This window comes from Panthera uncia, chromosome A2 (genome assembly GCF_023721935.1).
Source record: "Panthera uncia isolate 11264 chromosome A2, Puncia_PCG_1.0, whole genome shotgun sequence".
NCBI lineage: Eukaryota > Metazoa > Chordata > Mammalia > Carnivora > Felidae > Panthera > Panthera uncia.
Window position 1 is genome coordinate 94524512 of NC_064816.1, and position 18302 is coordinate 94542813.

The 18302-nt window shown below is 40.4% G+C and overlaps 1 protein-coding gene across 1 annotated transcript in view; it reads left to right on the forward strand.

The window, feature by feature from the left end:
- Nucleotides 1-17464, forward strand: part of ASB4 (ankyrin repeat and SOCS box containing 4) — a 60194-nt gene extending 42730 nt beyond the window's left edge. The window contains exons 3-5 of the mRNA XM_049641490.1: nucleotides 4157-4647; nucleotides 14024-14137; nucleotides 15221-17464. Of these exons, the coding sequence (XP_049497447.1) occupies nucleotides 4157-4647; nucleotides 14024-14137; nucleotides 15221-15409 (794 nt within the window). The 3' untranslated portion in view covers nucleotides 15410-17464. The remainder of the gene's footprint in view (nucleotides 1-4156; nucleotides 4648-14023; nucleotides 14138-15220) is intronic.
- Nucleotides 17465-18302: the final 838 nt, after the last annotated feature.

Consider the following 18302-nt stretch of genomic DNA (forward strand, 5'->3'; position numbering starts at 1 on the left):
ACAATCTAACAAAAAAAATTAAAATTATATAACAACATACTGATGAGTGAAATATCACTGCTATACATCAATGAGTTATATAACTTTTAACAATTATTCATAAAAGTCTTTAAAACAGTTCACACATTTCAGCTTAATGATTCTATGTGTGTGTGTGTGTGGGAGGGAATTTATGCCAAAGAAATAATCCTAAAATTTTCATACAAATTTATTACTTGTAGCATTAATTATAAGATCAAAATTTTGGAAAAAATCTTCTTATCCAACAGTTGGGTAAACTCACTGCATGGAGTTATGTAGTTACTGTTATGTAGTTATTTTTAAATGACATTTAAAGTAATCCTATAACAACATGGAAATGTTTAGAAGAGTAAACAAAAGGCAGTATTGGTCAATAAAAATATTTAAATTTGTCTAAATTAATTGTTAATTAGGGAAACAAACATTTAAACCCAATGACATATTACTATGTACCCAGCAGATTGGCTAAAATGAAAGAGACCAAAAATACCAAACATGCATGAGAATATGGCATAAGAACCCTCACGCATGGCTTATGAAAGCATAAACTGGACCTGCCTAACACTATCTAATGAAGTTGAAGATATGCATACCCAATGATCATATAATTCCATTCATAGGTATGGAACCCAGGGAAAATCCTACCCATGAGCACCAGGGTACAAGAATGTACAAGAATGCTCACAGCGGCAGTAATGGCAATAGCCTGAAACTAGAAATTTCCAATACCCAGTAGGAAGGATAAATTGTGAATTTCTTGCGCAGTGAGACAGAACACAATAAAATGAACAAAAGACAGCTAAACATCACAACATAGCTTATTTTCACAAACATAATGTTGAATGAAAGAAGCAAGTCATAGAAGAATATGTGTTTATTATTTCATCTATATAAAGTTCAAAAAAATGAAACTATCTTGTTTAGAGATATATAAAAAGGTAGCAAAACTCTAAAGAAATGCATATTAGGTTCCTCTGGCAATGGGGAAAGACAGCAGGAAAGTGGAGGTCTTCTCTGGCTCTGGGAGGTGTTTCATTTCTTGACTGGAATATGACTCTGTGGGTGATGGCTTTACAATATTTTAAAAAACTATACATACATATCTTTATATATTATGTAATGCATGTTTTATGTTACGGGTTGAATCTTAGCCCCACTTCCCCAAAAGAAGATAAAGTAAAACCTTGGATTGTAAGTAACTTGTTCTGTGAGTGTTCTGCAAGATGAGCAAACATTTCTAATAAATTTTAACTTGATAAACGAGTGATGTCTTGTAATATGAGTAGTACATGACGCCTAACATCACATGATCACAACCAAGCCAATGGTTCTTGAAATTTACTTTGATACATGACTGCTTTGGATTACAAGCATGTTTCTGGAACCAGTTATGCTTGCAAACCAAGGTTTCACTGTATGTTGAAGTGCTAATCCCCAGTACTTCAGCATGTGATCTTGTTTGGAAATAGGGTTGTTGCAAATGTAATTAGCTGAGTAGGAGCAGGATGTGCCCCTACCACAGTATGACTGGCGTCCTTATAAGAAGATAGCCATGTGAAAACACAGACACAGACACAAGGTCATGGGAAGATGAAGACAGACGTTGGAGTGATACACCTATAAACCAAGAACACCAAGGATTGCCAGCCATCCCCAGAAGCTAGGAGAGGCACGACCCAGAGTCTCCCTTAAAGCCCTCACGAGGAACCAACCTTGCCGACACCTTAATTTCAGATTTCCCGTCTCAAGAACTGTGAATAAATTTCCATTGTTTTAAGCAACCTAGTTTGTGGCACTTTGTTATTACGGCAGTGCTAGGCAACTAACACATTGTATTTTCTTTCTTTCTTCTTTTTTTTAATGTGTATTTATTTATTTTTGAAAGAGAGAGAGAGAGAGGACAAGCGGGGAAGGGGCAGAGAGAGAGAGGAAGACACAGAAACTGAAGCAGGTTCCAGGCTCCCAGCTGTCAGTGCAGAACCCACCGCAAGGCTCCAACTCACGAACCATGAGATCATTACCTGAGCTGAAGTCGGACGCTCAGTCTACTGAGCCGCGCAAGGGCCCCTACATTGTATTTTTACATTAAGAATATTTTTAAAAAGGTTCCAAGAATTTATATTTATGGTGTCTAATTTCTTGAATAAATCACAAAATCTAAAATAAAAAAGAAATCATCCTACTTTATATATTCTCTGGAAAAGTTATACTCAAAGATACAATTCGAATATAAAAATAAAGATCGCCTATTCAGAAAAGAAAACTATGCAGCACATCTAGTTGTACCAACAGGTCAAGGATCAATTGTAAATGTCCAAGTACATTAAAAAATAAAGGATGTGGTTTGTTCCAAGTTGGCCTGTAAAAATTTCATTCTGACCCTTTGATTCCTTTCCTTACTGGAAATTCTCCAGTGTCTGAAGTGACCCCACATTTGGCTTTTGGGAAGACATTCTTATTCATTCCATTTCCCTACAGAGCAAAGAAGGGCTGACCTGGAAAGACACCTGACCCAGAATTTCTCAGGGGTGGAATACTGATGAACGCAGATGACTCTGTAAGAGACCGTCTTTGGTTAGAATTCTGCTTTCTGCAAGTTGGGAGTACAGGCAGCCTCGGAGTTTATAGAACAATGTGCTTTCAGAAACCTCACCGGGGGGTTGATTTTGTATGGGATACTGAACATGTTTGTGGGAGTATTGCCTTTCTCAAGCAGTTTCCATGTGACCAGAGAGGATGCCATAAAAAAGGGCATAAAGGAGCAATCCATGAAAAACCAATTTTTAAAAAATTAACAAAATGCAATGTGATTTCTCCACTACTTTCAAGTTTTCAAATACCAAAAGAGAGCAATGCACAGAAAAGACTTCTAGAAAAATGAGGTAGAATAGTACAGTAGTAAGAGATTTCAGAGCCAGGCTGTCTGCTTTCAAACCTCTGTTCTACTGCTTCTTAGCTTGAGGGAATTATTAGCCTCTCTAAATACAAATTTCTTCATCTGTAAAAATAGGATAAAAATTGCCCCTATTGTAAAGGGTTGCTAAAAAGATTCGATAAGGCACTATATGGAAAACATTTAGCTCAGAATGCTGCACATGGTAAGTACATAGTAAATCTTAGCTGCTGAAATAATAATAATAATAGTAGTAATCGTAATAATAATACCTTTCCAGATTTGTACTTGAAGTAGCTATAAAAATTTCCAGTAGAATTGATTATAGAGTAGGCCCCCAGGGGTCATCGCGTTCACTCCATTAAATTAGGCAAGGAAGAAAATTTCAGGCTCTTAAGTTGACCATTTTAGTACTTAACATTCTCTATCAGAAAAATAAAATTCACCTCACTTTCCTGGTGTGTTGGATAAGTGGGTTTGGTTAAATAATTTCTGTGGGACGTTCCAAATACTACAAATTTGTATTTGTAACAGCCATTATCAACCATAAATCAAATATGTCTTGAAGTCACTGTCTTTCTTTCAATGAGTATTTCTATTATACTGGCTTCTACCCCTTTCCAAGCAAAATATGACCTTTTAGGCTAGTTTGGTGGTCAGTGTTTGTGCTTTTTGTTTTTCTCCAGTGTACCCCAAGGGGGCCTTGCACTTGAGTGGCTCTGGTACCTGCTGTTTTCAGTCAGAGCTGGGCAAGTTCCACAACACTAAAGTTTGCTTGGACCAAACTTTCAGGTTTCCCAGCTTTGAAAAAGAAGAACAGGATTTTGTGAAATATGCAAAGAAATTGATGATTTTTAAAACCAACTGTCTGAGCTTCAAAGGTTGCAATATAAACTTTCTTTTCAATGATATTTGCTACCTTATCGATAAAAGCTATTTAGTTATAGGAATCACTTTGTATTTCCCCATCCATCTGGGGGTAAGAATTACCCCCAGCTTTTCTGCGGACATCCTCCCTTCTCTCCCTACCCCTACCCAACCCCGGTACATTTGCTGATTGTCCAGAAGATGGCACTGTTGTTTCAAACGCCTGGTTTCCCAGGAGACCAAGTTACCCTGGAAAGAACTGATCCCGTAAGGCAATCAGAGGTTGAAAGGGAGGCGGTGAGAAAAGTCTCTTGAACTTGGGAAATAATGGCAAAATATGTTTGCGAAATTGTCTTCCTCAATCTCCCTTTCTAGGGGCCAACGTGAACATGAAGACGAACAACCAGGATGAGGAGACGCCCTTGCACACAGCTGCCCACTTCGGCCTCCCTGAGCTGGTGGCCTTCTACGTGGAGCACGGTGCCGTCGTGGACAGTGTGAACGCCCACATGGAGACCCCGCTGGCTATCGCCACTTACTGGGCCCTCCGCTTTAAAGAGCAGGAGTACAGCAGGGACCACCACCTCATCTGCCGCATGCTGCTGGACTACAAAGCTGAGGTCAACGCCAGGGATGACGACTTCAAATCTCCCCTGCACAAGGCAGCCTGGAACTGTGACCACGTGCTCATGCACATGATGCTGGAGGCTGGTGCGGAAGCCAATCTCATGGATATCAATGGCTGTGCTGCCATTCAGTATGTGCTGAAGGTCACCTCTGTGCGCCCAGCTGCCCAGCCTGAGATCTGCTACCAACTGCTGTTGAACCATGGGGCTGCTCGAATATACCCTCCACAGTTCCACAAGGTGAGGTTATGTCTAAAGATGCCAAGTATAGAACAGGGTAGTCAGCAGGGTTCCCAGAGACTTCAAGGATGGCTTGGTCTCAACTCTTCTGGTGACTCAAGCTTATTTGAGGCTTGAATCTCTGGGCTAATTCCAACTGTCCTCACATTTGCACACACAACCCTGGCTACTTTGTCATGGTCCAAATTTGTTTGAAATCTGGGGCTGAGAGCTAAGAATGAGAACGAGAGTGGCAGATAATTTTCCATGTCTTGGGTGAGCACCAGTGAATTGGGAGCAGCTTCTGCCAGGACTGAATTGAGAGAGATAAGAAGGTCACTTTAAGGCTACTGGAGAGGTCAGTAGTGTTACACAGGCAAATACTCGCCGTCTTTTAAGCAGAATATATTTTAAATTACACATGGAATTGTTCCTGCTTTAAATTTTTATCTCTGCATTGTCTCCAGTAACTCATCCATTCTAGAGAAACCAAGCTATTCATGCCAGGAATAAAGAAGCATAGACTTTGGGGTCAAGCAAACTGAGGTCTTGCCACTTACCTAAGAATTTGACTCTGAATACATTACTAAACCTCCTGAGCTTCAAATGCCTCCCCTGTGAAATGGGTACACTCTGCCCTTATGGCTTGGCAAGAATATGCAGAGTCGGTCCTACATTTGAAGGCAATTAATCTTACTGGTAGCACACAGGTATTTTCAGAGCCCAGGGGATGGTGCAAACCTTTCTTTACTCTTTCTCTGGAGTCACTGACAGTCTTTGCAGTCTCTGCCCCAACCCAGTCCCACATCTGTGAGTACCACTTCTTTGGTCTATGTCCATCTTCTTTCCCCACACACACCTCATTAGGCTGGCCATCTTCACAGTGCAACTTCCAGAAGACATACAAGTGATCTCTTTCAAATACAGCTCACTCCATGAAACATTATTTTCTGTGTATTTATGTTCTAAGGCCACCTTCTTTCTATAGAAGAGGATGGAGAGGGACTAAGGGCATGGAGCTTCCAGAGAAACGTACCTACCTCATTTAATTGTGAATAATAATAGCCTTCTCGGGGCACCTGGATGGCTCAGTCAGTAAAGTGCCCGACTCTTGGTTTCAGTTCAAGTCATGATCTCGTGGTTCATGACTTTAAGCCCTACACTGGGCTCCGTGCTGATGATGTGGAGCCTGCTTGTGATTCTCTTTGTCTCTCTCTCTGCCCTTTTCCTGCTCGCTCTGTTTCTCTTAAAGTAAATCAATAAAGTCAGACAATTTTAAAAAAAGAATAACCTTCTCATAAGTTTGTTTTGAGAATTAAATGATAATATTTTAGAAGTGTTGGCATTGTGCCAGGGCTGTGGTAACCATTGAAGAAGTGATGGCAATCCCTTTGCTATTATTACATATTTCTTGATCAGTAGAATCAGTGCTCTGGGCCTGGTTTACCCACAGGGTCCTTTCCAACCAGGAGAGACAACGTGTGAGACTGTCCAGAGGCGAACTATTGAGTTTTAGTCTGAGACTCACCGCTGGTTGACTGCGGATGAAACAGGTCTCTGCAAAAGTAACTAGAATACCCTCTCCTCATTCCCCGTTGAGAGCCAGATTAAGGAGAACGGGCCTTCCCATGGAGCTTCTGTTCTCCAGCAAGAAGTCTTTCCTGCAAATGTGAAGAATGTCCCTTTCTTTTCACAAAGGCACTCCTCTGAGAGGTGACAGTGAAGAAAGTTAGAGGCAGAGGCTTAGTGATGAGTCCTGGCTTGGCCATTTACTTGCCGTGTGATGTTTGAACAAGTCGTTGATCTCTCAGATCTCAATTTCCTCATCTAAAAAATGAAGGTAAAAATATCAACTTTTCAAAAATGTTTCAGGAGTGAGTAAGATATGTTAACCATCCAGCCCAGTAGTGGTGCTCAATAAAATGGTTTCCTTTCATACTCCTCCTCTCAAAACACACACTGGGTCTATTATGGGAGTCCCTCCTGCCAGCCTAACTTTGGTGGCTCTACCAGCCTGTAAAATAGGTGTATGATTATGTGTTCCAAGGACACTATCCAGAGTTAGTGTGTTCTTAGTTGTGTTTTGCTTCTCTGAGTTCCTCTGGTTTAGCCATATGCTAAAGAGATTTAGGATAGAATTGGCTACCGGTTGATGGCTTGTATTATAAACATTTTTGTTGCTACCCAACAGACAGTGTGAGAGCACTGGCCCCCTTCCAAAGGAAAACTAAAGAAAAACTATTCAATTTAGTATGCAGATGCTTCAAAGTGATTTAGCACAACTACTCCACAGCCCGACTTTCCAAAGAGAGAGTCATCTTTACGACAAGTAAATGACTGACTCATTTATCCAGAAGATAAAGTGATTTGTTCTCATGTGGATGGGGAATTCAGTTTCCTTATTTACAAGGAACAAGGTCAGAGCTGAAGATGCTGTCTTCCAAATACAAAGCAAATTTGTAGAGGGTGTATTTCACTGAAAGCCAATGTATAAATTACATAAGGGAAAAAAAAAAAGAATTATAGGGTCCGCAATTGCTTTCCAGGGTACAAAAGGACATTTGATTTTTTTTTTCTCAAAGCATAATTCAGAAGGAAGTGACACCCCAGGGAGCCAAGATTGGGTTTTCTTGTAGGGCAAGAAAGACATTTTTCTAGGGGAGGGAAATGTACATGAGGGTTTGGGAGAAGGAAGGATGATTTCTGCCGTTGAACAATGCTGCAAATGAAGCCCAGAATACAACAAAGTTTTTTGATCATTAAGTACTTTTCTGCACAGATATATCAACATAAAAGGGCAGAGGTAGTCTTAAGAGTTTCTCTGCTGACGTGGCTTACAGAGGCGGCACTTGTAGGGGAAGGGTGGCAGGGAGATTTATCTTGAATCTGTTTTTTAATCTATGCTTTCAGGGGTCAGATGATGAGGGGAAGTATCCAAAGGTGTCTCCAGTTGCCACCAGCGTGGGAAGAAATTGTTGTCCAGTTGTTCCTCAGTGAAGAAAGAATAGAGATCCCAGAGACAGAAAGTGAAATTCATTGGGCATGTTCTGTTTTCCAGGGTGACAAAGAAGGAGCAGAATCTTCTCCCTTTGGGTCCACAATAGTCCTTTCTCATTTGATGGTCAAGGTTCCTGGGAATCAGTGTATTGTGATGATTTGGGGATTGCTGTCTCTTAAGGACCTTTATCATTGTTGTTGCCTAGTGTAATAATTATTGAAGCCTGAAGACAGTGTGTCCAACTGTCTTAGTTCTGGAAGAATCCTGATGTGCCAGTGAAGAGAGCTGGGAGGCTGTCAGGCTCCTCAGAGGAGCATTTCCTGCTGTGAGAACCATCTTCTGTCAGCAGAAAACTTAGTGGTCAGTGTCAGCAAAACCTAATGACAGCAGTGGGAGCTTTGGACTTCGTGCATTGAAAGACTGCAGGTTAAGAACTACTTAATTCTTTTTTTTAGCCTCATGAAAGGTGGCAAGTTATCTCTCTGTGATATATGGGAGTATACCAGGCGCAAATTGAGGCATCAGGTGTGTGAATTAGGCTCCTGAACTATGAATGGATGGTGTTCTTGTAGCCATAACTTAGTTGGAACTTTTTCTGAATAGGGGCTATGAATGGTGTTGCCGAATAAAATACAGAATGCTCAGTTAAATATGAATTTTAGATATATAATAAGTAATCTTTAATATAAACATGTCCCATGCAATGTTTGGGACATGGCTACACTGAAAATTCTGTGCTGTCTATCTGAAATTCAAATTTAACCTGGCAGTCTGTATTTGTTAAATTTGCAAACCCTAGTTGGGAAGTAGGTAATGTGTTGCAAGATGTTGGTCATCTGTGATGAAGGTGCTGGCAGAAGGGGAAAGTAAGGAATATCTGGGGACAAATTACCTGTGTTGGGTATGTGAGCATTTTGTCTTTAAATGTAACCAGTGCGGCTTCCTTGTAGAGTGAATGCACCCAGAGAATTAATGCAGAGCAGAGGCCAGTTTTCGGAGTGAACCCTGAAACTATGTGCTAAACCTCATTACAAGCTTTCTCATTTCTCCATACTTTTATAGCTTTTTGTTTTTATAATTCCAGTATAAATATATTTTTGATTCAAGCCTTGGATTAATTTCAGCTATCATCCTTGTACTAGTAACTCTGACATTTAAATCTGTATTTTGGATTATCAATTGATTACCAATGTACTTCTCACCACATATCATCCTTTCAGAAAGGATTTGTCTGGAGGTTTTTAGAAAAGGATGTCTATGGAGTTCCGGATAGTTGCTATTTTTATGTTAGCAGCAACATCTTTACATTTAAAAGAGAATTAGTTTGAAGTTTCAACAAAATTCAGCCTAACATAATTATGGTAAAGACTGTTTCTTGTGTCAAAATATCTGTGCAATGAGATTTGTGTCCTTAAACTATTAATTTCACTGGCCATTACCTAAGAAGTAAAATAAAGTAATCAGAATATATTTGGAAGAACACTAAACTCAGATTAAGAAGACCTGAGATTAAGTTCTCATGCTTCCTTTTACTATGTGCCTCTCTGGTTTCAATTTTTTCCTCTCCAAATTGGGGGCGTGGGTGTTGAATAACCTTTAGGGTCTCTTGGGACTGTAGCATTCTATGACACTGCGTTAGTAGTTTACAACGAGTGTACAAATTAATTTGTCAGCCTCAGATTCTGTCGGTCTCTTTCACCTGGAACTACCCATCTGCCATCCTCATCCCAGCTGTAGAGAAAAGAGCAGCCACATTTGCCTCCATTTTCTAAGACCAAGGTGCTGAAAAATTACTACCCTAACACCCAAGGACCGAGATGGAAGTTCTTCTAGCTACACTTTTTGTAAACACAAAAAATGATGACTTTTCAGAGGTCCTTTAGCAATGGCTCTCTGGCTTCAACCCACCTCCTTACTCCCTATGGGTTGATGATACAGGATTGCTCTTTATTTGTTTAGGCACAGCTGAAAAAGTCATGGTCAGCAGCTCAGTTTTGGGCACTCTGCCCAGAATATGTATGTGAGTGGTTCCTATGCATTAAGCAAGTATTTATGTTGTGTTCATTTGGACCCAGCCACTTTGACTGATTTAGAGCTTCAGTAGATACAGTTAGTCTGTCATGGCTTATAATGGTGCTTCTTAAATATGAGACAACTAAAAGCAACTGAATGCTGGAATTGCTTCACCGTGGCTTATGAGGGCTGACAACTTATCAGGAATTGTGTGAGCTGATTGTTAAGTGCAGCCATTATTAAAAATTAAATAAAATAAACTTACAACAAGTAAAGTATACTAAAAACAAAGATCATAGGTATTTGAAACACAGTATTTCCCAATTATTTTCTTTATATTTCTTAAAAAAATTTTTTAATGTTTATTTTTAAGAGAGAGACAGAGCACAAGGAGGGGAGGGGCAGAGAGAGGGAGACACAGAGGGGAGAAGTTGGATGTTTAACCAACTGAGCCACCCAGGTGCACATCTTTATATTTCTTAATCACTTTATATATCAATGCTCTTGATGTTACATGCATCTATTATACCTGTTTAGTGGAAATATTATATTATGTAATGATTTGTTACTGCACATTTCTTACCAACCATACATTCAGTGACCTCAGGTTGGTAGCTGTGAATAGACCATGATGGGAGTATTTACACCACAGAAATCAGCAAATGCTACTGACCAGACCTTGATTTGTTACTTTGTTGATGTCTAGACCTAAGAAATTAATGGGGTGAATGTTACTAATACAGACTAAATTTAAATGTGTGGGGGCTCCTGTGTGGCTCAGTTGGTTAAGTGCCTGACTTGATTTGGGCTCAGGTCATGATCTCATGGTCATGGGATCAAACTCTGTGCTATCAGCATGGAGCCTGCTTGGGATTCTCTCTCCCTGTCTCTCTGCCTGTCTCTTGTGCGTGCACTCTCTCTCTCTCTCTCAAAATAAATAAATAAACATCTTTTTAAAAAAGTGGGTAGCACCAAAAAGTGAGGAAGTATGATTCCAGTATTCGAAAACATTTATATATTTCAACAAAAAATTACTCATGTCATTGATGAATGAGTGAAGTTCCAATATTGTCTTCATTGCCTCACATTTGTGGAACAATTACTCTTCCGTGTAATAAAAATATCAACCAACATTCACATAAGAACTACATGTGTTATTCAAAGGCAGACATAGATTTTGGCTATGAATGCAATTCAATATCCGTACAAAATCGATACAAAATCCGTGAAAGCATTCTGTGGGAACCAATCAGCTCTACAGAATTGGAAATAAAGAGTATTGGACATTTTATTATTTATAAATTGTGGGCCACACATTATATTGGTAAAAATTTATAATGCATTTATGTACATATAAATATACACAGGTTTTTTACAGCCTGTAATTGAACATTTTTTTGCATACCACTGACTCAAACCTCTATTTCAATAAATCTTCCTTATTCCTTCTTGAGACCTTCTGGTTGGCCTGTTTGCTGGGGCTGACACAGTCCTCTGCTGAGGCCATGCCTCCTGATTTGAAACTGTGTTCCAATAAGTTCTTAAAAATCTTTCTTTCCTAGAATCCCCACTCTGATGACTCTGCTTCATCTCACCATATTTTGTTGTTCCTGATTCCCATTGGGTCTTGACCATTGGAGCTGGGTTTTTATTTGTTACAATAGAAAAGAACTGCCATCTCCTTGGTCCCATGTGTTTGTAAGGGAAGTTCTGCTAAAATAACCCTCCCCACCCCAAACCTCTGTCTCCAACCTTACCACTTTCCACTTAACCTACTGATAAGTTGGGAGGAAGAACAAACTTGCTTGATTAACTGTGGGCCTAGAGAATACCTGAATTCTTGGTTCTTCCTTGTGGTAAGCTTCTAGGAACACCCTCTTTACATCAGGCAAAGGCCTGTAGTTTGGTGATGCAAATTTATATTTGGGGTGTAGTGTAAGGAAGCTTGATGTGGCCCCATAATTCAAGATATTATATGTAATCAGTTGTATTAATAATAAAAACGACATTCTGATCTTGGATTGTCACCTTCATCTTATTTTTTAGTAGGTTCTAAAGTCAGGAGGGAAAGTTATTTATGGGGTCTCTAAAACCATGTATGTTATGGCACCAAGGTCTTGAAGATGAGAATAGATCTGCCCTAGTTACAGCTGTGTATCCATCCTCTGTCTCTCACAAGCTGATTCCTCCCTGTTTGAATCCACCCAACTCTTAGTAAACTGGCTTTCTAATCAGATCTTGTGGTATCTAATCTGTCTTCATCTCTCTGATCCTCATGGCTTTGGTGATAATCCAGCTTCCAAAGCTCTCCTAGCTTGATGTCTTTCACTCTGACAGGTCCCGTTTTCTTTTGACCTTTGGAGTCACACAGACCTGAGTTTGAATCCTAGCTCTGTCACTGATGAGCTGAATAACCTTGAGTTTAAATTTTCTTAGATTCTAAATCTGTAAAATGGGTAGAAGAGTAGAGCTAATCTCATAAAGTTGTTTGAAGATTGTGCAGGGTAAATATGCAAAGATTTGACATAGTCCCTGACAAATAATAAGTACTCAAAAAATGATAACTATAACTTTTTTCCTTCTTCCTCTCTCCTGCCTATTAGGATTCCTCAAACTTTAGACCACGGTCCTCTACCATTTGCATTTATTCCCATTTAGAGCATTATTGAGCCACTTGGCTTTAGCCAGCACATTCTTTAATGATGTACAAATCTCCACCTCCTTTTTGGCCTTTTCAGTGGAGTGCAATCATGCACATTTTTGACTGACATTAAGACATTGCATATGACATATCCTCCTGTCTGGGACCTGACAACTCTTCAATTAGTATACCCTTCCAACTTGTTCATTTCTGTCAGTGGCACCCCCATATGTCCTTGATCTCAGTCTTGAAAGTTGCATTCTTTACTCCCCATGTCTGAGTAGTCATTAAGCCCTACTATTCTTTCTCAGAGCTTCAGTTACCATCCATTCTCAGGACTGACAGTGAAGCTAGCTGAGAAGCCGTTTGATACACCCCCATTCAGCCTCCTCACTGTTCTCTGACCTTCATATCCTTGTTTTCTCCTTTGTGCCTTTGCTCATGATGCCCAAGGGACACTTGATGATCTTTAAGTTAGTCTTTTATTATTTACTGGCTTACATTGCTCTCTCTTTGAAAAATGTGTATCTTTTCTCTTCAACTAGGCCGTAAACTCCTTGAAGACAAAAAACAGGTCATAAACTTCTCGGAATTACTGTCATACTGCTAAACACAGCGCTCAATAAAGGCCTCCTAATGGAATGAATTGATTGAATATAACCCTTTCTTGTTAAGAAAATGTAATAGCCTCCTATGGCCTGTGAAGTCAGTCCCAAGCTCATCAGACTGGCAGTGCAGGTGCACTGTCAGCTGGTTCCATCTTACCTGCTCTGAACATCAGCACTTTCCTGACATGGGCCCTCCATTCCGGTGACCACACTCACACACACACACACACACACACACACACACGGCATTAGAATGATAATCTTTCTGTCTCACTTTTGCCTGGGGCCTCAAGCCGGTAGGTACTTAACAGCCCACACTAAAAAATGCGATTCTAGATCACTTATGACAAACTTGTAAAGGAGGTGGGGAAATCCAGTGTTGCGTCCCTTTGGCCAGCAACAGTAGGCTGAGGTTGGAAAGGACTGGGAAAGCAGGAAGAACTTCTCTTTGGATAAAGTTGTTTGAGTGCGAAGGCATGTGTCCCTTGTAATGTCAGCAATGGGGGGCTTTCTCTGCATCTCAAGTCCAGTGAAGAGGACTCCACAGTTTTCTGGAGTTTCAAGGGAAAAATGGAACCGATGTGTAACTCACGATGAGAAAATTTAAAGGTGAAAGTCTGTGGCTGGGGCTGCTTGTCTGTTGGCAAAGGAAAGAAAGGTGAGTAAATTCGGAGTCCAGAGTACTTTTGCTGCAGGTTGCCTATGGACCAGTTGGCGGACACATTGCAGAACCAGTTGGGTCCCTTTGAAATGAAAATAGGCCATACTCAAAAGACTTCCGGAGACGAGGCCAATTTAGCAGAGAGAAGCTGGAGGTGTTCAGGTGGACACAGAAGCTGTTGGGAAGGGGTGAGGCTTGTAAGGGCAAGATGAACATTTCATCAGGCTTCCACCTGCTTCGTTAGCACCTCGTTTTCACTTGCTCCTGAATGGTGAAAGGAGGTCCTGTGATTTTATTAATCTTCCCATCCGCCTTGGGGCTGGCAGTGTGTTTGAAAACTCAAAGGCGGGAGACTTCGCAAAAGCCTTTGAAGGCTGCAAGGAGCGTAACAGATCCATCAGTTCTTGGTGTCTTTGTGGGAATGAATGAATCGTACATGTGCGTTGAACAAATAAACCTGTCTGCTTCCTCTCCAGGTGATACAGGCCTGCCATTCTTGTCCCAAAGCAATCGAAGTTGTAGTCAATGCCTATGAACACATCAGGTGGAACGTGAAGTGGAAAAGAGCCATCCCAGATGATGACTTGGAGGTAGCGAATCCATTTGCTTCCCATGGTTTTCACTATAAAGTAGTTCAAGACTGCAGTGGAAGTACAGAACGTTCTAATTGAAGAACTGGCTTTCAGAATGCCTGTAAGACCTACTCGAATATTTATTTGTCACATGAAGCACATGGCTATAAAATGCAGGTGTGAGAAGAAGAATAAATAGATGCATCAAGTCTGTAGTGTTTGAGAATGTCTTGGGGGACTTTTCCATTTAAGGGCATGTTGAACAATGGTACAGAGATGACAATTTTACTTTCTCCTCAATAATCTAGATACTGGAATAATAATAGTAATAACAGTAATAATAATAATTGCAATTGCTCATATATAATATTTTTGCCAGAAGATGTGTCTTTCATGTAGATCGTGTCATTCATTTTTCAATGACTACTTGAAGCCTTGAAGTAGGCAGGAGCCGTATTAAAAATCCTTAATAAGTTCTACAGAAAGCCATTGACAAAGCTGAGTTCCCACTCGGCAAATGGACTTTGCTCCCTTTGCAAACCAGTCCTCCCACAGAGCCTCCTGTTCTTGGTTTTAGCCCTCGCAGGCTGTCTCCAACACGTGGGGAGGTATCAGGAGCAGAGTGCAAAGTTCATGCGGCCCAGAGGCGGGCTGCCTAGGTGCAGTCTTATTCTGCTACTTTTTAACTATCTTACCCTTAAAAAGTCACTTAATCGGCTTTAGTGTCTTTAATAGAATAAATATCTGAGTGTATGGGCCACGTAAGGCATGTCAAGTGTATACAATAGCATTTAGATTAATTTCACATTGCCCGTTTTGATATACACTGGCTCAGGCAGTTCACGTAAGTATATTTTATCTCATTTCCTGGGTTCGGAATTGTGGCATAGAGTACTATATCCCCCTCGTCTCTCTTCTCTCCTCATGCACCACCGTCTCAGCCCCCATCCCAATTTCGTGTTTAATTTTGTCTCACTGTGGGAGACGCTAGAAAGCTGCCATTGTGTACGAAGTAGGGACTCACTGCCTCATTGTGGATTTCTATTGAAGTAGACTCCGGGGCTTTTCTGGTTTTAACCTGTCTTGCTTTTTCCTTTGCAGAGATACTGGGATTTTTACCACTCTCTCTTCACTGTGTGCAGTAACTCTCCGAGGACTCTGATGCATTTATCGAGATGCGCCATTCGAAGAACGTTGCACAACAGATGTCACAGAGCAATTCCTTTGCTTTCCCTCCCATTGTCATTGAAAAAGTACTTGCTTTTAGAGCCAGAGGGAATCATTTATTAAGCCTTATGAGACAGAAGTTCCCAATCCTAGATGTTTAAGTGGACTCACCGGGTAGACACAGTTTGCATAAATAAAACGGTACTTGGGTTGATTATAACACTTCAGGGATTTCAAAACACTTTACAAACTCCATGTCATTAATCCTAGGGTATCATGGTGAGGGGAAATAAACAAGAAGTAAAGTTAAGGAATTCTCAAAGACAAGAATGGATCCAGAAGGTACCGACAGCAGTGATAACTAGTGTGTATAGTGTTTTTACTTGGTGCCTGATACATTTTTGTAAAACTTTTCATGTATCATCTCAGTTGAAATGGGACCCAGGTTTTCTTACAACCGATCTCGTTCTCTCCCTTGTCAGTAATAAGTTTACATTACTGTCGAGTTAGCAAAATCATAGGCTTTTGTGACTGGCCTCTTAATCTCAATGTCTCCCCCCACCCTCCCTCCTGCCACCATAACCACTTAGCAGAGAGTACTGTCACTAGTTTTGCAAACTCCGATCCCCACTCTAAGCTCTTTAACTTATTTCTTGGTGAAGAGAGCACATGAGCATAGTCAAGGAGATTTTGAGTTAAATTTGAAACGAAAAGCAAAATCTACTTAATAGTCAAAAAAAGGACATTTCAACCCATGCTTATTGAGCCAGAGACTGGAGAAGCAAAGATGAGTGTAAGGTGAGGACTCCTGCCCTCCAGAATCTCACCGCTTAGCAGAGCATCCGGACATATGAGCAGGGAACTGCAGTGTCAAATGTCAGGGGCAAGAGTACAGGTGCAGACTCATTTTTAGCGCTTGTCTTTCAAAGTCGTGTTTCCGACCCGAAGTGTGGTTTTCCTTTGAAGCATGAATATTAAGAGTGAAGGGACTGTGTGACGTAAAGGGAGCTCCTGCTGCTGTTAGTGTAAATGTATTCACTTTCAGTTTCTCCCAACATCTAGAAACTTTTTTTTTATTTTAGTAGGACTTCCTGTTCAGTGCTCCCCTCGGGAAAAATATTGCACACTCAGTGGCTCCCCTGTATGCCACAAGAAAGTTTAGTAAAAGATGTACCAGAAAGTGTGTGAAGGGAAGAACTTAAGTTGGTTACTTGGCCTCATTGTGTACTACCCTGACATTTCAGAGCATCTTAGCTAGAAGATGAGGAACCCTTTGCTAGCAATGGCTGGCTACAGAAAGCAAATCGAGAGACTTTTTGAAAATGGTAAAAGTTTGAAAGACTTGGAAAGAGAAGTGTGCCAATCAGGCTTGTTAGTTAGTGGTTTGCAGAAAGTGAAATATAGTTATTAACCTCTGGACCTCAGGGTTTGTGAGGCCAAGTTCGCTTCACTTTTTTGTTCTTGCTAATCACTTTCAGAAAAGACCATTGCCTCTTAGCACCATTTTTTTAGAGGTTAGAGCAGAAGTAATTAAGCACAAACAAATCCATTTGCCAGTTGTGGGCAGGTTTCTTTTATTTGTGTGGTTCTTCATCTTATTTAACTTTAGATGCTTGAGTTTTGAGTAGAGATGATGTCACATATTCCGCGAGCCCACCACCTAGACTGTGCTTGTAGACTGGGATTTTCATACGCCCTGAGCTCTGTAGGAAAAATCATGAGTAGGTGCAATAACCTTTCTGGTTTTCTTCAGTTTTACTCAAATATTTTGAGAGGACTGTTCTGGACTAAAATAAGATCTATACATTGTGGAATAGGTTGCTGAATTTGTATAAACTAGTCATGTGAAACATGGTCCTTCAGAAAATGGTTTGCTTGCAGCAAGAGGTGCTGGGGGGAGACACATGTTGCCCTCACCTTCAGGAATATTCTGGCCAAAACATTTGTGATGCGCTGTCTTTGTCAATAAAACTTAATGCTGAGGGCAAGGGGAGAGGATATTCCTTGCATTAGAAAACATTTCTCAATCTGCTTGCTTGTACTTAAACATTTTATGTTAATTAGCACATAATACAAGCCTACTTGTTTTGAATTGTTTACTCGTACATTTAAAAGTTATTTATCCTCATCTCTGAACTTTTATTTAGAGGACTTAAATAAAGCCCTCGTTTCCTTTCATCTTCAGGAGTTGTTTATTTACCGACAAGACTTTTTTTTTTTTTTCCAATTGACTAAAGCGATAGACCTGAAGAGCTCTACATGTGTCATTGCTTTCTTCAACATTTAGAAAGAAAAAGAGGATGAGGAAATGTGCCTGTAAATGAATAATATTTTCAAAAGAAAGTAAAGGGTAAACACAAATAAAAGTCAGGCAGTTGCTATAGGAACAAGAGTATTTTAAAGATAATAAAGAAATGGTATCAGATCATTCTCTCCCACCTGTCACCATCTGTGTCCTCCTGGGCTTTTCATTTGTCTTCATTCTCCCCATTCACGTAACCCGGAGCAACAGCAACAGAGGAAATGATGCCACTTTTGTAACTTTCTGTAAATAGTCATTTAGTGACCTGAGAAAACAGACCTCTTCATTTTCGTAAGTTACATGTGAGGAAGGATCTTTAATTCCAGGGAAGACCATCTATCCAGCTTTCTCCCTTCTCAGGATCTAAACACATTTCCTTTTAAAAAAATTTTTTTTAAATATTTATTTCTGAGACAGAGAGAGACAGAGCACAAGCTGGGGAGGAGCAGAGAGAGGGGGAGACACAGAATCTGAAGCAGGCTCCAGGCTCTGAACTGTCAGCACAGAGCCCGACTCGGGGCTCAAACTCAAACCATGAGATCATGACCTGAGGTGAAGTCAGACACTCAACCGACTGAGCCACCTGGGCGCCCCTAGACACATTTCTTGATCATGTAGTGCTACATTGTCATTTGGTCCTTCCGTCCTGAATTCAGGGGCTTCTAATAAAAAACACAGCAGTCGAAAGCTGATTGTACAGACAAGAAAAGTAAC